This window comes from Vicugna pacos, chromosome 3 (assembly GCF_048564905.1).
Source record: "Vicugna pacos chromosome 3, VicPac4, whole genome shotgun sequence".
NCBI lineage: Eukaryota > Metazoa > Chordata > Mammalia > Artiodactyla > Camelidae > Vicugna > Vicugna pacos.
In genome coordinates this window covers 7,850,767-7,875,817 of record NC_132989.1, presented here as the reverse complement: position 1 = coordinate 7,875,817, position 25,051 = coordinate 7,850,767, and the positions used below count along the sequence as shown (strand labels likewise).

Below are 25,051 nucleotides of genomic sequence, written 5' to 3'. Positions count from 1 at the left end.
CCAAGGCCCAGCACGGGGCTCATGCCAAGATACATATTTGCCCAATAAGCCGTAATGGTTTAATATATCAGGTTGAAAATCCACCATTTGTATTTACCATGTTATGTGAATTAATCCTGTATCCTGAAACTATCATTAGAGCTGCTTTCAGTATAATTAATCAGCATGGTGCATCTTGAAATTATTCTGTATGAAGAGAGGGATTGGAGCTCAGGCCCCCAGCATTCTGTTGGTAAAGAATTTAATTGCAAGATGTGCTGCTTGTCAAAACAATATAACACAGGGGTGGGGGACAGTGGGAGGGAAATAAAAGGGTTGAGAATATTTCCTCCTTTATTTAAGTGCCTTTAAAAGCAGATCGAGGCGGCAGAGTTTGGGCATATGTCTTAAGAATCCTCTAATCATGCCCTATGTAACATTGATTCAGATCCTCTGAGGGCTTCTGAATAAATAGCAAGGATTCTCCAAAATTCATAGAATTTACCAAACAACAAAGAAGGCAGGGAGTTGCCTTCTCATGTCATTTACCATGTCATCATCTCTAAAAGACCACACGTTTTTGGTGGGACTTTGGGAAGAATAAGTAGGTGGTTTCTCCACGTATTTCCTGTCCTCCACTCCAAAGGACTAGTAAGTGAAAGAAGAATGCTCCTCTCCTCAGACAAACACGAGATGAACGTGAATTTGGGGCTTGCTGTTCCCTCTGCTCAGAAAATGCTCCTGGCACCTCTCGGGATGATTTATCCCTAACTGTTAGCTCTGACATTAAAAGTCACCTTCTCAGAAGTTTTCCCCTGGTTACCTGCTTTAAAGTAGGTCCCCTTACCCCACCCCACACTGTTGTTCTCTCTCATAATATCCCATTTCATTGTCTTTATAGCAATAATTAAAGTTTTTCATGACTTGTAATTATTCGTACACATTGTAGCAGCTGATGGTAATTTCCCCCCGTATATCCACGTTCTTCTTCCTCTTGTCTGCGACTAGACAACCTCAGGCCTCTCTGTGGTCACGTGTGCCCATGTGACAGACTTGTAGCCAGTAGGATGTGGGCAGATTTGACAAGGATCAATTTTAAGACCAGGTTTTTAATAAGTCCATGTGCCCTGACCATGCAGTTTTTACGCTTCAACTGGATGGATGGAGACAGAAAGGTTCCAGGGCAGAGTGGACACACAAAATGAAAAGAGCCAGGTCCCCAGATTACTTCCTGTATGAGATCTGCTCACCGACCAGGAACACCAGCCTTCCACCATTACGTTAGCAAAAAATAACCTTCTGTTGTATGTGAGCTGTTATATATTCTTTGGTCTATTTGTTACAGCAGCTATTATTGTCCTAACTAATAGACCCCAACTGGAAGATAAGTCTTATTAGGGCAAACACTCCGTCTCTCTTGTTCATACACTCACCATCTACCCTGTCAATAGATACCACGGAGTGTCTTGCATTTATGTTCACACACAGTCATAGATCTAACATTCATACGCAGATAGAGAGTTAAGGCCTGTGGGAAACCTTTATCAAAGAGGTGAGATGAATTTGGGAATGTCGCTTTACTTCCCAGACTCTGGGTATTACGGTATCCACTGAGATGGCAGCTGGTACCCCACGCCTGCTCCTCCCCTCACCGGCCTGACTCTGCCAGCCCCAAGAAGGCAAGCTACTGATAAGGATTTAAATCTTAACCTTGAATTGTCTCGCTCCCGTCAGTTAAAAACCAGACCCGTGACATGGTTTTAACACTGTCCTTTGACATTAGCATCTTTTTAGTGTCAAGATGAAGAAACGGGCTCATTTAGTCACAGTGAAATTCTGCCTGTCATGAGCTGTTTCCATCCATAGCTTCCCCCTCTTCCTCCCCACGTCCCCACACCCACCAGAACTGAATGAAGCCTGTATCCACCGCTCTATTTCAGCAAGTTTGTCACCCTAACCACAGTCTGGGGATTTCAAAAGAAAACATCCATTGTAGATTTTTTTTTTTAAAAAAAAGGGAAAAAAGATGGTACCAGATTTTCTACAAGGTTGATTCCATACTGCCTTTAAGTATGAACATAGCCGAGCTCTGTAGAAAGTGATTAATTTCTTGAAAAACGCTAAGGTCGCAGTAACTGACATGACCTGTGTAATTAAGCGGTCTCTGTTTACGCACCAGAAGCTCGGCCGCTGGGAGGCTGAGTTTGCTTGACAGAACGTCTTTACATGTCAAGGGATCGGCAGCCTTTCTTATGTCTCCCTCAGTCACCTACACAGGCCCCCGAGTGCTGTTCAGAGGAGACACGCCCGGGCATGGCTGCGTGGAGACTGCTGGCCTGGTAATCATACAAAATGGGCCGCCCAGGACAGGTGGACAGAGCCCCTTAACAGGCTGGAGGGCACCCTTTCACTCAGAAGCCTCCAGGCCTCCTGTTTTCAGAACTGGGAAAAGCCACACTGAGAGAGAGTGAAACAGAATTTTCTTGTGGCTGCAATGACACACTCTCTCACTCCCCCTCAGAGGCAGCAGTGACATCAAAATATTTGAAGTCAGCTTCCCCATTAGGGTACTGTGAGAAAAATGATGGTGATTGTCTGTCTATTCATAGGAAACTGTCCACCAGTGTCTCAGTGACACCCAGCTCTGTCAGCCAGGGTAGCTGCCGGGAAGGCGCATCTCCCTCGTCTTGGTTCCGTCCGAAGAGCTGGGAGCTGATTTCCTAACAGAGTCCTGTGAGCTGCCAGGGGCCACTGGAGGCAGGCTCCATCTGATAAGGGGTCTTTCTCGCCCTGGAAAACTGGCCAAAACTTCCATCAATTCAGCGAAGCTCAGGCAGTCTTCTGAGAAATAGCTCCTTTCTCTAAAATGCACACAAGTGAACGCTGACCAACACTGCAGCTCTGAGCGGATACAACGCTCCAGTCCCCTTCCACGCACCTCCACGCTCTGCCAAGTGAACCTGCTGGCGCTCCAACGTCCTGCCTGCAGACAGTCTCCCGAGGTTCCATCGGGGCAAACACCCCTTTGGAAAACTGCTCCTTGGCTTTCCCGGGATTCTAACACACACTGGCGGGTAGCACCACTGAGGAATCTGTCATTGTCGACAGAAGAAGAGCTCGTCCTCAACGCAGAGACGGACTCTGCGGTGGTCAAGGTAGATGCCCCTACTGAGAGAGGTCCACCCACTGTAGGACCAGTTGGAGAATCACAAGAAAGAGCCATGCCAGGCAGCCCTCCTGCCTCATCAAAGAGTGTACTCTTTAGGACAGTGGCACTGTCACCAGGAAGAGTCTGTCAGAGGTCAGCAGGTGTAGGACTCAACCAGTGAGTCTCAACCAGGGGCAATCGTGCACCCTCAGCACAAGGGGACATTTGACAATGTCTGGAGACATTCTGGTCTGTCACAACTGGGTGGGGGCGGGTTCTCTACAGGGGAGAGGCCAGTGACAACTGTCAAACATCCTACAATGCACAGGACAAGTCCGCCCCCCAGCCCAAAGGACTATCCCATCAAACATGTCAACTGAGCCCGAACTGAGAAACCCTGGGCTGAACTAATGGCCCAGCTTTAGTTCATCACAGCTATTTTCTCCAAAGGCTTACATTTATATTGTACCATGTGCAAATTAGTTATGCATGCAAAATGTTGTCTTTTTGCAAAATAAACAGAATCATCATTTTCCCTCCATTTTCCAGGTGAGGAAACGGAGGCTTTCCAGAAGTCTAACTCATGCCCCCTCATCTCAGTAGCCCTCCTGCTGGTGAAGAATAACTATTTGTCTGCAAAAATAAGGCTTTCTAGACACTCTTAAAAATAACAGACTGATGGGTTCTCATCTCATCTAAGAGCTACATTCCTGTAATTCAAAGCTTTCAGACATTTCACTAGCAGGTCCTGTGAGGGAAAACAAGACCCCAGAAATCTTACACACATATTCCTTTAAATTCCGAGGGTCATCAAAGCCCACGTCTAGCTCTGCTGCCCTGAGAAATACAGCAAAGTTGATCCCGGTGTGCAGAAGGCATCACACATGCCTCCTAGATGTGTTTATTAGACATGAATTGATTCGTGCCTGGATATGACGTGTTCCTACCCTGGTCAAAGGAGATACACAGCCCATTGCAAGGCCAAGGTAGGCTACAGCACAGTTCATACTGAAGCCCGATCTCATGTTGCAAGACACTTAGCAACACACACTTAAAAGCATCACATGTGTTGTTTCACCAGCAACGCTGACTCCAGCGCAACACAAAACATCCTGGGTGGGGACGAGGGCACCCAAGTCTGCTCACTTGGGGTCAGAAGCTCCCCAGGAGAAACATTTTCCAGGGACTCAGGATTTCCATTCATCTCCGTCAGGACAAAAGGTGGTGAGGCCAAATGATTTACAGAAATGCTTCAGAATCTCAAGAGAGAAAGTCCCCCTTCTGCTGAATCGGTTCTTTCATGAGACTATTAAGCCTCACCTTAAAAAAATATAATCATTTTGGAGACAAAGAGAGCTTGACATCCAAAAATCAGTGCTCAGAATCACCCTTTCCCTCTCTCCCATCAGAAAACATGCAGCCAAGATTCGTCAAGATCCTTTCAGAGATCATATATTTCACTGTGCACTTAAAGCTGACTAACCATACCTAGGAGCACACCTTACATACACGCGGTTTTCACTGACAGACCCCGTGGGCATCCACAGACGGATCATGACTCTGATGGAGAAACTAGCATTGACCATGCAAATGAGTTAACCATGAAACTAGATGGCGAGCGACACAAGGGTGTAGAACCTTGCTACTCAAAGTGTGGTCCGTGGCTTTGCCATCACTTGGGAGCTTGTTAGAAAGTAGAATTCCAGGCCCACCCCAGACCTCAGTTAGCATTTTAATAAGACCCCTGGAGGATTCTCAGCACTTCGGAGTTTGAGAGCAGGCATCTAGAACTCAGCAACCTTTCCTAAAACTCAACCACCATTCTGTGTCTGGAAAGTTAACCCATGTGTTTTCACATCTTTTTCCTTTAGTAAATGTGTAATTATACGCAGTTAATATATGCTCTGAATGGTGGTGGATTAGGAAACTTTTACGTGTGCTCCACAAGGACATTTCTGAAACAGACTGTCACCCACATAGCCCTAGATACGCCCTGCTTCTTCAGGGGCCCATTTTTAGTAGATAATTGCTGCTAACAACATCCAAGATTGAGCAAGAACGTAGAGACAGGAAGAAGGACGGTGACCCAATTCCAAAACAGCACAAAGCTCCGAGTTACCAATTTTCTACTTGCAGAACTTTAGGCAAAGGAGTCATCATTACTATGTATTTCACATAACCTGCAGTGGCTTAAGCCTCTGAGAAGCCAAACTAGGTGGGGAAGGGTATAGCTCAAGTGGTAGAGCGTGTGCTGAGCCTCCAGAAGGTCCTGGGTTCAATCCCCAGTGCATCCTCCAAAAATAAAAGGAGTAAGTAAACCTAATTACTTCACTTATATATATTTTTTTAAAAAGTCAAACAGGTTCAAAGGCATCACTGCATCACCCAGAGCACACAGGTGGTTCAGTCCTATTTCTTCTCTAATATAAACAGCTCTTACGGTATGGACATCTGGGGACCAGGAGCCTCACCTGCTCTTCACCTCTGGGAAAACAGTACTCTGTCTTCATCTGCCTAAGACTTTTTACCCTCTCCTGAGACTCATGTCATTATTGAGGTTTAAGAAAGACACGACAGACCCACCTGGAATCTCCGCATGTCACGTGGGTTTCCCGCATTCTTTAGGCAATTTTGGTTACATTTGAGGAAAAATTTCAAGAAGAACCTGTGAAGAAACAAATGACCACAGTTAGCATTTCAGTCCTGACACAGAGGGTTAAAAAAACAACAAAAAAAAGCGGTAAGTCACTTCTGGGTCATGCGTTCTGTTCTCTGGGCGTTTTCTGAAATAATCAGAAAGAATGGTGTTAGAATATTTTGTTTAAGCTTTAGCCTTTGTTTTGCATCCAAACTGGACCTTCTTTATTAAGGGAACGCCCTCAGTGCTGCCAACAGATCTCACAGAAGAATTAAACCCCCAAGGAAGTATTTTCACTCAAACAGAGGGTAAGTCTTCACCATAATTTAAGGAGATAATTGCCTGAGAATTACGCTTGGTCCCCAACGACAACATGTAATTTAAGCCCCATAAATTCACAGATGATGAGCCAGCAAAATACACGCTGGATGAAGAGGAGGAGATGGTAAACACTTTCTATCTTAGCATCTCGAAATAAAATAATCTAAATTGTAGTGCTTATGAGAAGGGGTGAGACTCGCATACTGACTAAAGTCCTTTGACTTTTTGAATTTTTGTGTGTCTCCTTACATGTCTGCTGCCGACAAAGCTGCTTGTGACTGAATAAGGAATGTCCTGCCCCACTGCCAAGTTGGTCTCTGAATTAGTTCTAGAGTGATATCCATGGGTTTTACTTGCTAGGGTGACCAAAGGTCCCAGTTTGCCAGGAACAATTCTAGTCTACACCAGTGTATCAGTGTAAGTATTAATAGTACCCACTTTAACTCTCAAAAGTGCCCTGGTCTGGGTGACAAGTTAAATGAGATATTGCTATAACCTTCTGGACTATTTCTTAGGTGGCAGTTCTTAAGGCCCATCCTCAAAAGGCAGCCAAGATCAAGTGTCCTTTTAGGGTATTCTTGCCGTCCAGCCGCAATTAAACCTCCCCGCCTGCCTACATTTGGGAAAAGAAGCACTTTAAAAGCCACCGAAAGTTCTTCCTTCCATTCAACTTTTAGGGCTGTGGATTTCAGGCCCAAATATTTTCCCGAAATATCAGAACGCAGTAAAATGTTGGTCAATTGAATTCTTAGCGGAATTGTCTTCTTGTCTTCACCTTTCCCCCACTTCAAGTCTACACTGGAGTAAAACCCTCACCTCAGTACACATAATTTGTGAAGAACCATCACGCCAGGATGCCTCAAGTCTGGGTTTAACTCTGGGTACCAAGTCTTTCTATCAACCAAAGAACACCAGGGTCCTCTGTAATGAGGGCAGAGCACCAATATCCACCAAACTGCCGATTTCTGAATACTCCACTGCGAGATGGCTTGGCAGAACCTCTCCCCACTGGTCTCTTAGAATCAGTCAAGAAGGAAGCATGGCGTGGGAATAACTCTTTGAAGAGAGACAATGATTCTGTGCACCCCAAAGTGATATATTATTACGTAAACCTCTTCCTGAAATGGCTCTTTCAACATCATGCAGCATTCGACCGCCCGGCAATGAAAGCAGGCTTTGGAACAGTCATTCATCCCTGCTCCCAGGTCCTCTCCACAGAGGCCAACGCTGATCAACCTTCTGAACAAGGCGAAGGACCACGGAACATGGCTGAAGGCCAACTGTGGAATATGAAATCCGGCTCCAAGAGCAGCACGGTCATCCCCCAGCCCAGCTGGCCCATCCGGACCCCTGACTTTCAGTAGGGCGGTCTGGGGAAAGGAACAGGCTCTGAGGGGCTGGTCACAATCCCAAGTGCCTTTCCCCCGAGCTCCGTAGTGATCACAGACTGCTGCCCAAAACTGCTTCAGGAGGCGTAGCTCAGGGACGGCGAGGCTGCCATCTTGCTGGGGTTCCAGCCTACATCCAAAGACGCCGAAATGGGAAAACTGCTGCTTCTTGCAAGCACAGCTAGTTGGAAGGGAATATTTAAAAGCCACCGAAACCCCACGTCAGGGCTGATAACTGCTAATTTGATAGTCAGAGTCGGTGTCGTACGGTAGAAAAGCCACCATCCTTAGAAATACCCAGCATGGGGTTCCTATCCAAACTCTACTGCTGTGTGGCTTTGATAAGTAGCTGAACTTCCCTGCAGCACGCTTTCCTTATCTGTAAACTGGGTATAACACCAGCCCCTACGTTTTCAGGCATTTGTGAAAATTAACGGCAATGACGGATAGAGCCTGGCACATGGTGAGCATGGTGATGGTGGCGGTCATAGTCCTGATGTCTTCCGAGTATGAGGTGCTGACCTCGTGCTCTGAACACAAAGAACTCCAAGTACATTTTCCCATTCAACTCTTCTGAATAATCTCTATTAGTCCCATTTCATAGATGAGGAAACTGAGGTTCCAGGATGTTAAATACCTTGCCCCAAGGTTAGCAAATGTGCATCTAGCACTCAAATTCGGACGCAGCCTGTGCTCTTAACCATTATGCCACAGCAGTTTAAACAATAAGAGAAGTAGTGCAGTATTGATATGAATATTAACCGTACCATCGGCAGCAGTTGCACTACAATGGCAATTGCACAAATACGAGTAAATAAGAGTCATCGTAAGAATAAGACAACTTATTAGCACTACCATTTCCACATATCAGCAACGTGAATATTGTGGAGGGAGACCTTACCGCCTTTTTCTGTCCAGTGGGTACCTCCCTCCCCGGTTCCCCAGGGTTGACAATATTTGCCGCCTGTGTGTGTTTAAGCCATTGGAGCCCAGACCCGACAGCCAGATTCAGGTTGTGTTAGAAGGAGCTGTCAGCACACCCTCTGACATCTTCAAGTCAGACAACTGCTGGCCACCACGAGGGGGTCCATCTGGTGCCAAAATGGATTTTGAAAGACAGGCAAACAGGACGCTAGCTCTGCCAGGGAGGACCGGAATCAAGGGAGCAGGGGATCTTCTGCCTTAGCGATGCGCCAGGGCGCGGCGCCTGTCACCAGCCCATCGTTAGCACAAAAGCTATGTCGGGCACACACTGGATCCCCGTTACCCGAAGCTGCCCTGTCACTTGGCAGGCTGGCAGACTCCCCTGCCCGTCCTCTCGACAGTGGATTGCTTGCTGAAATTGAAAGCCTGACCATCTGTCATGGGGAAGAGACGGCGTCAACTGGTGCCTGGGGCCTTGCACAAGCCCTTATGTGGCAAAGACACTCTGAAGGGCTAGTTCTTTCGGGGGAAGCCAGCCCTTACCCCAGGGGGAGCACCAGGAATTCTTTCAAATCTTTCCTCCAAGTCGATGCCAAATGTCTGACCCTTTCAGATCACACTTCCTTAAAGGAACTGGGGGGACTCAGAAGTAGGAGTTAAAAATATCTCCACTGAGAGACAGAGTGAGACGTGGAGCACAAATTTGGTGGGGGGGTGATTTATCAGGCTGTTTTTAAGGTATCTGTAAACCTGGGGACACGTGCACGTCTGTTGGCTTACAAAGAAAACCTCAGGTTCTAGGGGTGGGGGGGTGCTTTGAACAAAGCAGAGATTATTGTAACTCAAAACCTCACTTTTGTCCAACAAAGTACCACATTTTGTGGGGCGGGGGTGTTTGATAAAGTGTTGTCAGGGGAAAGAGTGTGCCGCCTTACCCCAGCCATGGGAAACTGACCTCAGGCAGGATGGAGAGCCTACTGGCCCTTCAGAATTCCAGAGTTCTAAACTACAGGAAACAGCCCAAAGGACCAAGTCCAGTCTTTTTTTCTGGGGCGGTGGGGGGGGAGGTGAGAAATCTGACACTTTTCAGGTAAGTTTCAATACAAATACTATCTTATGTTCATACAGTGTTAGATTATCCAAAGCACGTATACCCCAAGAACCTCCCTGACTCCTCACAGAAGTCCTATAAATAGGCACGCCACAATGATCAACTCATTTGAACGGCAAGAAAACGAAGACTCAGTAAAATTAAGATATTTATCTACAGTCAGAACTAAACCGATACTCTGTTGGCCAAAAGGACTCACCATGGTGTGTATTTTCTGCATGAATTATAGGACTTTATAAGTGACGTTAACCATCCCTTAGTCTAACGTCCCCATCGTGTGTATGAGAAAAGTGATCAGAAGCCGTGACAACACTCACACCATTATAATGGTTCTGAGAGCTGGAACTATAATCCCCATGTCTTGACTTCCAGCTGCATGATTTTTTCTAATATGATGTTAGCTTCCCAAAAGCCAACCCAATAAAGAGCTCAACCCTGGAGCTATTGAACTTTGCAATCCACTACCTCAACTAGGAAAGTGATGGTCATAAAACCCAAAGTGACATCCTATTAAAAGTTGTGTTTAGGTTCGTCAGTGAGTCTAACGCAGGACACTACCCATCACTGAACATTAACTGAACCGAACACACATTTGTAGAACAAAATTATTTATTCAGGAATTTACTTGTATTGCATTTTACCAACCAAAACATATTCAGTATAAGGAGTAGCTTTCGTGTGTCCTGGATACCAAAGGTACCACTAGGCTCCCTCAGAAGGAAAACTGATGGAATTAGCCAACAGGATCTGACCCAATCCATACGAGGATGTAAAAATAACCAAAAATTATCTCTGCATACCCAGCACATGGCACAGGACCCAGAACTGGGTTTCAGCAAATATTTATACAACTAAACAGAATCCGGGACCTCCGAAGGGTAGAAATGGGAACATTCTAAAAGGAAGACAGCAGTAGAGTATACTGGACAGGATCTTGGGGTAAAGATAAGACAAGTCTGGGTAAATCTCTACAGTTCCCTGAACCTCAGCAACCCCAGTAAAATGTGGGAATATCAGTACCTCCCTCCCGGGACCGTGGTGTGGCTTTCACCATAATTCTAGCTTCCCTCGTCAATTAATTGTGTGACTTTAGAAAAGTTACTTAACCTCTCTGTGCCTCAATGTTCTCATCTGTGAAATGCGGAAAATCAAAGCGCCTACTTCAGAGGGGTATCGAGAAATCAAATGAGTAATACACGTGGAGCGTTTAAAGAGCACCCGGCGAAGAAGAAGGGGTAATTATTTTCATCATCAATTATCCCCGGCAACTGCTCACTGCCCAGCCCTCAGAGAGATTGAGACTTTCACGTACAAAAAGTATTCTTCTCCCTTTGAATGTGAAGGTTAAGAAAAGAAGCCAAGATCTATGTAACCGACAAGAACTACAGGTTTCACTGAGACCGACAAAAAGAAAAACAGAAGAAACCAAGGAGCGAGAATAATGACTCCAGCCGCTCTACCCAGAGGCCAAGACATAAAGGAGAGAGGTGGCAGCTTAAATCACAGAGGACCCCAGCTCGTCACAACTGAAGGGCGCACACAGTAAAACCGGCCATTAGGCAGCCGCTTGTACGTCGTTAATTATTATGCAAAGCATTGCAACAGATCTGGGCTGAGCAGGTTGAGGATTTACCTCCCCCCGCCCCCAAATTCTGAAAAGTCACGTTTGGATGTTCTCAGCTGCTCTCATAATGCCCAGGCTGGAACGGAGAAGCATCAAGGCACACCGACACCGAGATATAAAACCCCCATCTGCAGTCTTAAGGTCCCTGAAAGTTGCTCTGACTTATGCCTGCAGATGGTTGCGTGGCAGATGATCCTCGTCAAAGATATTCAAGGCACGGAGACCCACTCTGGCCCGGTGAAGGAAACAGCTGTGTGGGAACAACTGTGGGGTCCCTTCTGTGTGAAATTCAAGCTGCTCCCACCCACACTGGCCGGAGGGCGGAGAGGGAAAGGCCTCATGTTGCAAAGGGCCTCTATGAAGGGGTCCTTGCCATGGACCGCGCCATCCTCTTTGCTTTGACAACGAAGTGCAGGACCACCGGCCTCCAGGACCACATCTACTGCCCCGATGTAAGCCAGGAAGACTTTCCAGGAGTACAGGGGTTCTCTCAAATTGAAAATATGTAACCAGAAAGCACGTCTCCCAACCCAGACTGCCGGAGATGCCAGGGACTGGCTCAGGAGTGCCATCCCTACTCACTCCACGGCGGCCCTCCGTGAAGAGGTAAACAAACGCCAGTCCATGGCCACTGCCGTGAAAAACAGGTCTCCCTTGAAAACAGGGGACCAAAGCAGCGAGAAAGAGAAAACTTTATTTTCGGTGTCAACACTTCTGGGCTCCTGGTGCACAGAAAAAGTTGCAGAGTACAGTTCATCTGTGTGAAAAATGATACCCATCAGTCAGCCAAAATACCAGGGCTGCCGCAGGGCGGGCCGAGGAGGCTGACCCCGTGTGCGCCAAAGGCGTCTCACCACCCGGCCGACCTCTTCTCCTTCCCTGATGTTAAAACGCACGGCTGAGAGAGGACCTGCCCTGACTCAAAGCCCCGCAGTCCTGTCTGAGAGGTGGGGAAGGCAGGAAGGGGAGAAGTGAGGTCACGGAGGGGCTTCTCTGCAGATGAAGCAAATTCTCTCCCCCCTTCCCGCAGTGGGAGGTGAAATGACACGAGGCTGTGGCTCTATCTCGCGGACCCCAGGGGGAGAGCATGTGGCGCCCCTATTACTGGCCACGGACTTTAAGGAGTTTATCTCTTCCCCTGGCCACAGTCCCTCACATCTTAGGCATTTCTGGAAAGTGTTCTCAGCCTGAAAGGACGAACACGACCAATTTGAAAAGCATCCACAGCCTCAGAGCTCACAGTTGGGCCGTGATAGAAGGACATAATTAGTGGCGAGGATTTACAAATAATAATAATAACAACAACAACAACAACAACAACAACAATAATGGTGATGATGATGATGATGATGATGATGATGTGCTGGGATAGCCTAACAGCAGAGTAAAGAATTTAAAAATAATTTTAAGGAACTCACAGCAAATGGGTCTCCTCTGGCTTGAAGTCAAATCTGAAAGGTGGACAGAAGCCCTAGGATAGTAAAAGGAGAGAGTGGAGGACAAGTAACCAGCGGCCAGTGGGAAAAGAATGAAATGCAATGTTCTAGAAACGACACGGAGAAGAGAACTGAGAGCAAGGGAGCTGTAGCTTAACACCAACTGCTGCCAGTGCGAGCGGGAATTAAACGAGAAAGTATCACACATCCAGAGACTGCAGAAGTGGGTGTCGGAGAGACGGCGTTCGTGTTCAGGGATACTCTCTTACAAAGATTACTCTAACGCCAAGTGTATTGAGGTACAGACCCCGGCCTTGGGCAGACATTCAGAGTCATCCTAACAGTTTGATACGTAGCAGGAACGAGGCAGATAACAAACCCAAGGGTTTGTCCTTTTCCGGGCTACGCAGACTGAGGATGCATTTGTCTTAAACTGTTTCTGTCACAAGGATCGCGATCCGCAAGGAATCACGCAGCCCAGAGTTCCTGCAGAGCCAGGGACGGGATCTGAGACAGGCATCGGGTCTTGGAAACCTGAGTCCCTCGTGCAAATCCTTCCCCAGGCTGGGAAAGAGGCAAGTGTAATGGCAACTTTGCTTCAATAGCAGTGACCGGTCCCACAGAGCCAGGCATAAAAGGTGAGGCAGGAGGAACCACAACACGCCAACTTGCTAGCTGCTGGAGCAGACACGTGAGTTTACCACGTGCAAGGCCCTGTTCGGAGAGCTTTCCATGCATTCATTCATTCATTCTTCACAACGACCATTTGCAGCATTACCTCTATCCTGATTTTATCGATAACACTCCTAAAAGGTTATGTAATTTGCCCAAGGTTTCCTCCCGAATAGTAAGTGGTGGAGCTGGGATTTGACTGTGGGCAGTTTGCCTCTAAAACCCACATCCATGAAACGACACTCCTGGGTATGTTATATATTTATTATAGGAGTATGATCGCTGGCCATATCTGGCTCTGCTCTTATGGGCATCACCAGATTCATTCAAGATTAGAGCTGAAGTCAGCATGAGTATTTCTGGTTAACACTAGAATATTCCCAAGTATAAATGTTACTGTGTTTCAGTTTTGCAAATGAACGCTTTCGCCTATTTCAAATGCATTTTAACCGTAATAAAAGACCAGTGGGTCTGGTAACACAGCCAAGCCAAGTTCAGAGAACCATGTGCCAAAGCAAGGCCAGTGTAATCTGGGCCCCTCGGGAGGAGCCAATGAGCATCACCGTAGGGATTTAATTTTGCTACCTGTGGTTACCAGTTCCACAAGTCACCATACCTCTGAATGTCTTTCTTTCAGACAGAAAACCACAGGCTGAAAATGAAAGGCTTTTAATATCCCTCTGTTTAATACCCATGTGTTTAAAATTTAAAAGCAGACTCATTTAGAATCTGCTGTTACAATTTCACTTTTCCTCCTACGGACTCAGAGTTTCGCTATTAATTTCCCCTATGGAGGTGACAGAGGAAGATCAAGAAGTTCAAATCCACGGTAACCGAAACATGTGGGGGTTTTCTGAACACCCAACTCACTATTTTTTTTAAAAGACTTTCTGAAGTATAAACGCTCAGTGTCATTCATTCACTCAAAAAATATTCCCAGACAGCCAACCGTGTATCAGTTCTGTTCCCTTAATACCAGGTATACTAAGATCGCAATGATTTTTGGTTCAAGTTTTTCTCCAAAACAAAAATAATCTTTCATTTTTAAGGAAAGCACTTAAAATTGAACTTCCAGGAAAAAAAAAAATTGACTCTGCGGGCGATGGGGTTTTTGAGTAATTACCAAGAAAGGTTGAATACTCATAAAGTATTAATCTGTTGTGGGTGGTCCAGCTGGGGCAATTGGGGTGTCTTTTTTTTCTTTTTAGTATATATATTTTATATATATTTTTAATTGACAGTCAGTTTACAATGTTGTATCAATTTCTGGTGTTCAGCAAAGTGCTTCAGTCATACATGAATATACATATATTCACTTTCATATTCTGTTACACCATAAGTTACTACAAGACATCAAATACAGTTCCCCGTGCTATACAGTATAAACTTGTTTATCTATTATATGTATAGTAGTTAGTATCTGCAAATCTTAAACTCCCAGTTTACCCTTTCCCACCCCTTTCCCCCCTGGTAACCATAAGTTTATTTTCTATGTCCATGAGTCTGTTTCTGTTTTGTAAATAAATTCATTTGTCTTTTTTTTTTTTTTCTGGGATTCCAGATATAAGTGGTATCATATGGTATTTCTCTTTCTCTTTCTGGCTTACTTCACTTAGAATGACAATCTCCAGGTCCATCCATGTTGTTACAAATGGCATTATTTTATTCCTTTTTATGGCTGAGATCTTTCAAAGTTCCTATTAACACCAAAACTTTACCTTTCCAGGTACATCGGTCCCCTCCTCTTCACCTTCCAGCATTCTTTGCTTCAGTCACATCGAGTTAAACCCCATGCCCTGGGCATGAAGTTCCCTTGCTGCTTTCGCCACAGGCTGCAGTCTTGGGTCTGAAATGCCTTGCCCACCCCCACACCATCTCGGCTTCCCATAATCCTACTTATCCTTCCAGGAGCAGCTGAGATGTACTGAGCCCAGGAAACTTCCCAAGAACCCCAACTAGAATGAATCTCTTCCTCCTCCATTCCGTCCCAGGTCTTGCCACACTTGGCTTTCCCATCTTGTAGTCCAGTTACCTGAGTAACTGTCTGCCCCTCCACAGCACTACAGACACCTGCAGAGTGCCTTTCTGTTCCCCACAGCATCCAGTACAGCTGTATTTAGACAATATCCAACTTGACTGACTGTTAATATTAATGGCCATCAATGCTGAATTATAGCACAAAGATTATTTCTTCCTTTTGCCCGCTTTTTGTGTATTTTCTGAATTGTCTCTGACTAGGCATTACTTTAAGAAAAGACAAACAACTTATTTTTTGTTAAGAATTGAAGTATCATTCAGCAGAGGACCTACAGAATGCTGCTCCTATTTTGCAATGGATAAATTAGGAGCAAAAAATAATGAGTGTCTTTGCCAAAGTCTTTCGGCTCTAAGATTTGCCAGTTAATTCAAACGAGGACAGTTAAGAGCTATCCATCTCCCACTCTGTAAGAGATAGATCATTTATTAGTTTCGCATATGCATAATTCATAAAACAGTACCAGTGGGGCAGATTCCACACCCTTGGTGTCCTCAATTTCCAACTTCAAAATTCCTCAATGTCACATCTGAAAATAGTATATTTAAGTTAAACCTGCCATTGTCCTTAAACATTTAAGCATAAACCCAAAGGGAGATAAAGGTCATGGAACCAATAGGGCGAAATGGATCTCCTCTCTCCACAATGCTACAGACCCTTTGACGACTTTGCTGAAACCCAGTGGTTGAAGCTCTTGATGATTTGCTGTCCTGGTTCAGCCTTGTTCTTTAAGCCGTCCATTAATTCACTTGGTCCGCCTTTCATTCAGTACATTTTTACTAAGCACCTACTATGTGCCGAGCACAAGCAGAGACACTTCACCCCTGCTCTTAGGAAAACTCATCAAGGTGCATTTTGCAGGCCACCTGCATCAGATTATCTGGGAAACTTGTCCTGAAGGGAGTAGGTTAGGGGGTAAGGTACTCAAATAATTTGGACATACAATGAATCTTGAGCCTTGATATCTAATTTATTTTTTAAGGGTTAACAGTCAAGTCAATCCCATGGGATACATGCATGTAGTGATGGAGTTACATACCAGAAATAGTGAAGCACAGAAGGGATGGACATCTAATCACGTGTCACTGAAACTTACTGCAAAATCTTATGTCAAATCACCTCCGAGTAAACAGAAAATTTGAATTCACTCACCCATCCCACCTCCTGCCCAACGTAAGCCACAGAGAAAGAAGGGAGTTCCTGGTTGCCAAAGAAATCAGATTATCTTGACAAATTTTTACTAAGGAAAAGAGACAAGCTCACTTTTCTACCAAAAAAGAAAGAAAAGATACAGGCATCGGGTGAAGAAGCTGTTCCCCATGAGAAAAGCAAGGACTCTTCCTTGGAGGAAAATTATTTTGAAACTTATTTAAACCATCATCACCCTTTAAAAAAAAAATCTCCCTCCACTTGTCTGCTTACTTTTCTGGACTCATCCCTCCCGGGCCCAGTCTCACTGTGTGTTGCCTGCCATCCTCCAGGCTCACACACCACGGAGGATAATGAATTTAATTTGAGCAATGGCTTTCACTAAAAAAAAAAAAAAAAAAAGTACTGCATTCCAACACGCCACACAAGCGAAGTTCAGACAAAAACAAGTGACTCCTTAATTTGGATCTCAAGCTCAGGATCAGTCTCCAAATAAAAATGAACGGCGAGCACCACGGCCCCAGAGCACTGACAATAATCTCATGAGCTCCAAATGATTCCAGTTTATATTATGGGTGATCCAATAACTCTGTGTGTTCCAGTCCATAAAAATATAAGAAGAAATGTATCATTTTAAAATCGTAATGCAAAATAGAGTCTGACACATTATTAAGCACTATTTCTCATGATATCATAAGAATGCTGATGGAAAATGAAACTAAAGCAATATTGCAGATGAACAATAACATAATTTAGACTTTCTGAGGGTGCTTTTGTAGCTCATAGGTCACACTCCCTTGCCCTCCCCTCCCAACATGTCACTCTTAAACAGCTTTAGTTTAAACCAGAAAGACTGGAAACAAAACTCCAAAGAAGCTTTTATTCTTGTCCTTTACAAAGGTTGGTCGATCATTTGGTAAAATGGGATAAGAATTGTGAAATTATCTAGGCCAGATATTCTTAACCTAGAGTCAATGGATGGTCTACATGGGGTTCTTGAACACCTCAACATTGCTTCTAAAGTTTTATACACACTTTTTTTTCCCTGGAGAATGGGTCCAGAGTTTTCACAAGAGTGTGGAAGGATTCTCTGAGTTGACTGCCCAGAATCCATTTTCCCCTAATTTGATAACAACCATCCACTCTTCTTTTGAAGAACTCCTTGTTCTCACTCAAGAGTTCTTGTATTTCAGCAGCATGAAGTCATTCCACGCCTGGCCAGAGCAGTGCCTGTGACCCAGGCCTGGCCAGTCATGGCATCGCAATCTCCAACTAAATGATTGCTTTAGAGATGAGCATGTGATCCAAGTCAAGCCAATTAGGCCTAGCCCAAGCTAGTTGCAGGACTTCTCTTTGAGTGGCAAAAAACAGACATGGGCTCCATTCTACTAGAGCTGAACCTGGAAAAATGTGAAGCTGGGTTTGCTGGGAAATTCTGTTCTTTGAGATGAATCCATAACAAAATGTAATCCACTAATATCCCCCCTAACAGAGATCAAAGGAGGAGGAAACTCTGTTAAGCAGAGGGAGAGAGAATGCAGGGAAGGCTCACACCATACGATGCCCTCCAAGAAAGGAGGAGGCACGTGGAGACGGAGATGCCAGAATGATGAAGCTGCGAAGGTGGCAGAAAGGAGGTCCCCAAAAAGTACATGGGAAAGAGAGAGAATATTCTGTTTTGTTGAGCCCTAGTAATTTTCAGGCTGTTCAATTTCAATATCCTGTGGCCTCTTCTCAATTCACTGGTTGGTTGGTTGGATGCATGGATGGATGGATGGATAGATAGATAGGTAGATAGATAAGGATAGATAGATAAATAGATAGGTAGGTAGGTAGGTAGGGAGATAGGTAGATAGATAGACAGATCGATCAACAGATAAATCTCTCCAGGCAGGTTAACACCAATGAGTACACTAGGTTACAAGTAAAACCACAGACAGGACGAGGACCTTAGGAACTAAAGAGAGAATGAGAACGTGTGGTCTACACGGGCAGCCTCACTCTCCTCCAGCCTAAGTGACTCCATCGGGAAACTTGGGGACAGTGTTGCCAGAGCTTCCCATTCCAAGAGAAGCTGGAAATACATGTCGTTAAGTGTGAAGTTTACCAATCTTCCAGGTGATATGAGGACCCATTAAAACAGATCTGGGGGTGGAGTCCCAGTTTGCGTCTCTTGCTCTAAACTTTAATAATCAAAGTAGCAGCAACTCATTTGTCTATGAGGCCAGAGCAGGGCTTCCTGGGGAGTTACAATGTTGGGTTAGTTTCTGGTGTACAGCATTGAAGATTCAGATATATGTGTATATATATTCTTCTTCATTATAGGTTATTAGAAGCTACTGAATATAATTTCCTGTGCTGTGCATTAGGACCATGTTGTTTATCTGCTTTGTACATGGTCTTTTGTATCTGCTAATCCCAACCTCCTAATTTATCCCTCCCGCATCTTCCCCTTTGGTAACCATAGGTTTGGTTTCAATGTCTGTGTGTCCGTTTCTGTTTTGTAAGTAAACTCATTTGTGCCATTTTTTTTAAATTCCACATATAATTGATATCATATGATATTTGTCTTTCTCTGTTTGACTTACTTCCCTTAGTATGATCATCTCTATGTCTGGACTCAAATAAACAAAACAAGAAATCCAATGGGCCCATCTTTTGATTTCAAAAAATAATGATGTAAGGAGGAGCCCTGGGGCCCCCTAAATTGGACTCCGCTTCTTAAATAAACAAAAGTAGCTTTGGCACTGGCAGTACCAGCATGTTCTGGCTTGCTGTCTTTGAGAATTCTTCTCACCTGAAATCCAAGTGTACTAAAGCTTGCTTTCCTCCCAGACCTTTGGCAGCTGACACGTTGGGTGAAGGAAGAAGTTAGGGAAAGTAGCTGTGCCCAGAAGCGTATTTACCAGCATGAGGTGGTCCACAGACAGGAACACAGACACAGGGAAAACCGCCCATGCCCACCTGTTCACAGCTGGATTTCCTAGGGCGCTTAATTCAATCAGAAGCAGTACGTTTTAGTAGCATTTTTACAACCAATTAACCACACAGGAAGCAGAGCACCTGACTTGGTGCCTTCCTGTTGGCTTCTGAGGAGTCTGTGGCCTGGAAAGTCAGCAGTTTGGAAGTTTCTCTGTTGAAGACACTGCCAACACTGTGCAAGCAAGTCTCCGCCCTTCTTACATTTAATGGGAGGCCACATGAACGTGGCCAGGCCTCCTGGGCACGGGAGTCACTCCTGTGTTCGCCTAGAGAGCCCCCACTTCACTCAGCATGTGCCAGGCACTGGGCATTACAGGAACCAGCCCAGTGAGTCCTGACACATCCCATTAGGTAGGGTCTATTAATATCCCCATTTCACAGATGAACACGCTGAGGCCAGAGAGGGTGGTAAAAGAGCCCAAGGTCTCATGCAGACCATAAGTAGCAGAACCAGGACCTGAAGCCAGGATAGAGTTCACAACAGAGAGCAAGGCTGAGGTGGAGGGCTCGCTGCCTCCCCTTGGATCAAGTTAAAAGAGAAACTCTGTGATAAAGTGCGGGCTTCTGTTATATTAGGGGATAAATCTCCTTGGATGGCAAGCAGGTATTCAAACTTGAGCTAAGTTCTATGCACAATAGTTCGCTAAATTGGTAATGGAAAAACTAACAGGGTGTACTTTTTAAACTATGCTTCACTTAAAAAAAAATAATTTCTTTTCTGACTATTCTTCCAACTGCTCTTCCAAAAATCTCTCAAAGGCTGTGTGAGGGGTGGGTAGTGTTGCCCCCATTGGATGGATTACTCTTCCGAGGCTCAAAGAGGTCAAGCAGCATGGCCAAAGGCACCCAGCTGGCTAGTGGCAGCCCTGCTCCGACCCCAGCCTTGGGGGCTTCCTTCCACTCCCACAGACATGCCAAGCTCTGCCTCATCCTGGGCTCTGGAATGACCTGGCCCACTTCTCTCTCATCCTTCAGCTCTCCCTTAGACATCACCTCCCCAGGGATGCCTTCTCTGCATCCCACCTCAGCATCCCCTTCAGTCCCCATCACTGTCTTTCTCACCCAGAGTCTACGATAGGGCTTGATGTCTGCCAGTCAAATATTTGCTGAATGAGTGAACAAGTAAGTGAATGAATAAACACCTGAGGGATTCCGAATTTGCTGATTTCCCTAACTTTTAATAGTGATGAAACAAAAGGACTTTCTACCCAGCACGTCTGATCAGATCCCCTCAAGGAGCGACTGATGAAAATAAATCCTGCCCCAGATGTATTTAAGGGCCATTTGCTGAAATGAGACCATGATGGGACCCCCACATCCCACCCCAAATGCACATATTTGACCTTTAATGTCTTTCCCAGTTGACTCAAGGCTAGATTCTTAATTCTGGTGCAAAGACTTGTACAACATGGGAGAGGTAAGTAAAATGGGGATAAATGAATAGCTTCCTTACTAATGGAAAGCAGAGAAGTTGCAGGTGGGTGTGAAAGGCTACAGTTGATGCCCCTAAGTCTTCTCCCTCCGGGATGCTCCTGCCAATGGCTGCCCTGCCTACATAACCGAGGGGCCTCTGATTGAAACCTGTCGCAATCTCCCCACCCCAAACCAAGAGCTGTGGAGACAGAGCAGTGAGCCCGCCTGAAGCCCAGGGTGTGTTCACTCCCAGCCAAACAGCCCACTTCCCTGAACCCATAGAGGGTTTCGAGTCTTAAGAAAGCTCTTCTCTTACAAAGATAATGATGATGACAAGTTGTTCTCAAAGGGAACAGCCTGGGAAAATGTGACATTTCTTGTATTCTTCACTGAACTATATACAAGATCAAGTGTGCATGCAATCTCTAGTGAGATGATTCAGAATCTCACTTTCCTTCTGATCATGGTTGGGTTTTTTTTTTTTTTAAGGGAAAGACTGCTCCGAAGCAGCCTAGCTGAATACTTTACCGAGAGCTGCTTTAGAAACACAGCAATGAATAAAAGCACAGCTAATGCTTATTGAGCGGTTACTATGTGCGCATTTTATCTTAACCCTCAAGGCAACTCGACCCTCCTCCATTCCCCCATTCCCCCTCCACCCTGGCCCCAACTCTCTGGGCCAGAAAACAGCTCGATGACAGAGACATGAAGCAATCTGTCTACCAGCAGACAGCTCGTGGCAAGTACAGGCGAGATCTGAATGCAGATCTAACTGGGCAGCCTGCGCTCCTGGAGCTGGAGCCGAGGTTCTCTGTGCTCCTGGGGGATGCAGCGATCAACACACACCAGCAGCTCCCTATTTCTCTCAGTCCAAAGACACCATGTGCTAAAAACTACACAAATGTCTATCTACTTAAAAAAATAAAAAAAACAGAAGCCTTCTTCTGTTGTCGAAGCACCTCTTGCCTTCATGATCTGGACCAAATGTACCCCTGCAACCTTTTCCTCCCACTCGCCGCCTTCGAGCTCAGTTGTACCCACGCTGGACCACTTCTCCTTCCACCCGGCACTCTCTCTGCTTTGCCCACGGTGCACCTTTGCACATGCCACGACTCCTCCTAGTGTACGTCCTCTTTCCCTCTCCCGTGCCTTCTCACCTGAACAACTAATCATCAATGACCACCAAGTTCAAGTATCACACGCACAGGGGCACTTCCCTGACCCTCCCAAACAAACATCCCCAAACTCTCTCCTCCGCGCTCCCACCGTCATTATTATAAGGTTGCAGACAATCAAGCTTCATTTCTCTGTGGCCCTCAAGATCCCACTCATTCACCATGACATACAGTTTCATACGATTAAAGTCCTGAAGACTGAAATTTCACCAGCGTCCTAAGTATAATCTCCTTGGTGCTGTTAATCATTGAGCTAGAATCTTGCACTGGGCTATTTATACCCTTTGAATTGCTCCCATTTATTCCCTTAGGAACTAAACATAAAAGCAGCCACAGTGCTCCTGTGCCTCCAGTAAGATGGTCCATTCACCAGCAGTCTCATGTCGGTGTTGGGCAGCGGTTTTCTGTACTAAACATGGAAAGTAGGGGGGATAAAATCCATTTGCTTCTGATTTCTCGCTTTCTTCTAGAAAGCTTTATAAGTCACTGCTTGGTCTCCCCTAGTAGAAGGGTCACTGCTTTCGCTGGGATTGTGACAAGTCTCTCCAGAATGAGAGTACTTTATTATCACATTAGTACTAGAAAAAGTCACATAATTAACAGAATTTATCCTCATTTACTCTGTAAAAGCACTAATATGCAATCTCTCTGCCTCTGTTTAATTACTTTCCTTAACACAACTTTTTTCTCCAGGTTGACCCTTCCGGGGCTCATCTCTGGAAATGTGCAAAAACTTTTTCTCCCTCCACCACTCCATTTAAACCGCTAGACTTCGTTCGTTTGAATAAGCAGTAAAAGGTGCACCAGGGTCTGTCATAGTTCACACAATGCCTTTGAATTAGCAGCCGTAACGGTGTCCTACTTCTGTGGCGATCCTCTGTTCAGGGTAAGTGATGACAGCCACCAGAATTACTGTTAATTGTAATATGACACCGGCTACTATACTGGGTGTCTCTAGTGGTAAACTGGCCTTAGTTCAGTGCCTAAGAAATTAAGAAGCTGAGACACTGCAATTCTTTAAAGAGAACAGCCGACCCGCCTGACACATGCCACCTTCTCAGGTAATGTTTCTTCAGACCTGCTTGCACAAGAGCGTGAAGAGGCGGGAGGAACACACACACATGCATCCACCCAAAGTAAAGTAACCATTAGCTACAAACTCATCGTCAAACAACAAGTCTGGAAGGCACTCAACTTGCTCTTTACTCTCTCCTGATTTTTTTTCCCCAGGCAGTGAAATAATAAGGTAAAGAAACCAAAGCTTAAATGACAAACATTTAGTAGAGACTGAATTTCTGCTCCCCTTTTTCTGAAACACAGATTGAAAAAAAATTTAGCCTCTGTATTTCATACTGAGATGATCCAAAGCCTGGTCAGGAAGATGGGGGCTCAGAGGGAAGGAGAGGACCTTTGGTTTGAATAGATCTTTTGGGGTCGAAGCAGTTGGTTCCCTTCTAATGGAAGGCAACCCCTTCCTGATGAGCTCAGGGGTGGGGCTGGGTGAGTGACAGGAGACAATAGATAAAATGGGCAGTTGTCCTGGTTCCTTCAACAGTGAGTTCCAGGCACAGAGGATACAGTCAGACTTCTGCCTGGGGCGCATCGGTGGCCTAAGAGACATCCACAGCCATCATCCTTCCCCGTGTTTGTCCATCAAGGGAAGAGTCAGCCCCAATTCATTTTCCCTACTGGAGACCCAGTTCAGCTGGAATGTGAAGAAACAGTAAATGAGAGCTCTTTCTCATCCGTCTTCCATTTTACCCAAATGACACGCTGGAAACTACAGCGGTCTTTATCCCAAAGCAGAATAACTTTGTGAGCCCACAAACACGATATGGCCATGTCCACTGGGAAATAAGACAGTCCTCTCCAACCTCCAAGCTTTAGCTCAGCAGTTCCTCTGGTCTGCAATGCCTTTCTCTCCCTCATCAAGTCCCCGCATCCTTCCAGGTTTTGTTAAGATTCTTCCTCTTCCAACAAAACAGCCCAGATTCTCTTGCTCCTCCATACACCTAAGGTGTTCAAGATCTGTCAGTGTCTCTCTTAGGGTTCTTCCCAAGGTCATTTGATATTTAAGCTATCTATGCGTAAAACTGATTGCTTCACTTGCCTGTGAGCTTTTGGGGGGATTATGAGGGTTGAGGCTTTGCCTAATCTCAGTGACTATCCGTGGGGGCCGTGCCTGGCTGAACCTAATTCAATTTTTGTTTCCCCAAAGCTGCCCTTCACTTAACCTTTGGCCAAGCATCTTAGCATTCCCTAAAAGTTTGCTGTTTCTCACCTGTAAGCCTCTGCACATACTGTTTCCACTGCATGGAATCCTATTACTGAAAGGAAATCAAATCCATCCTTCAAGGCCAACGCCGAAGCCCCCTGGATCCCATTGGCCCAAACAGCCTTTGTTTATACCACATTGGTCCCTTAGCTTATCCGCATTTACATTTTTTATCTGCCCGACTGGATTATAAGCATATTAGTGGAGGGATCATATTTTTACAATCTTATATCCTCCATATTCCTCAGGAGACTCTTGTTTGTGTATCCAAACATCCATTGCATAATGAATAAATGGACATTGATGGAATATTTGCTTTAGGATCTCCAGAGAAATAAGGCAAGTCTTGATAGATAAACTACTACATTATTGGCATTAATACTTCTACTCCAGCTACTTCCATGATAGTACCATCATGATTACTATTGTGTGTGCTTCTTACTAGCGTTCCTATTATTTGAGCACTTACTATGTGTGAGGTAATTAGCTGAGCACTTCCCTAATATTATCTCATTTAATTCCCACAACCCTAAGGTAGCAACCATTAAGGTGGACAGTATTAGTAGTCTGTTTGTCTGAGGTCACAAATACAGTGAGTGAGAGAGCCTGGACTCAAATCCACGTCTGACTAAGGCCAGAAACCATGTTCTTGCTCACTACACAGTCTGCATCCAGCTTGTCACTGTTTGGAAGGTATTCATGATGCTTGTGCCCTGCCTGCCTACTCAGCCTGGCTCTCAGATAGAGGAATGAGGATGTCGGGTATAAAAGGGGCCCCATT

At 45.3% G+C, this 25,051-nt stretch overlaps 1 protein-coding gene across 11 annotated transcripts in view; it reads right to left on the bottom strand.

The window, feature by feature from the left end:
- The window catches only part of EBF1 (EBF transcription factor 1), a 376,175-nt gene that overhangs the window by 131,193 nt on the left and 219,931 nt on the right, over nucleotides 1-25,051 (bottom strand). For all 11 annotated transcript variants that reach the window (XM_072953719.1, XM_072953717.1, XM_072953718.1 and 8 more), the window contains exon 7: nucleotides 5,711-5,792. In XM_072953719.1, coding sequence (XP_072809820.1) covers nucleotides 5,711-5,792 — 82 coding nt within the window. The remainder of the gene's footprint in view (nucleotides 1-5,710; nucleotides 5,793-25,051) is intronic.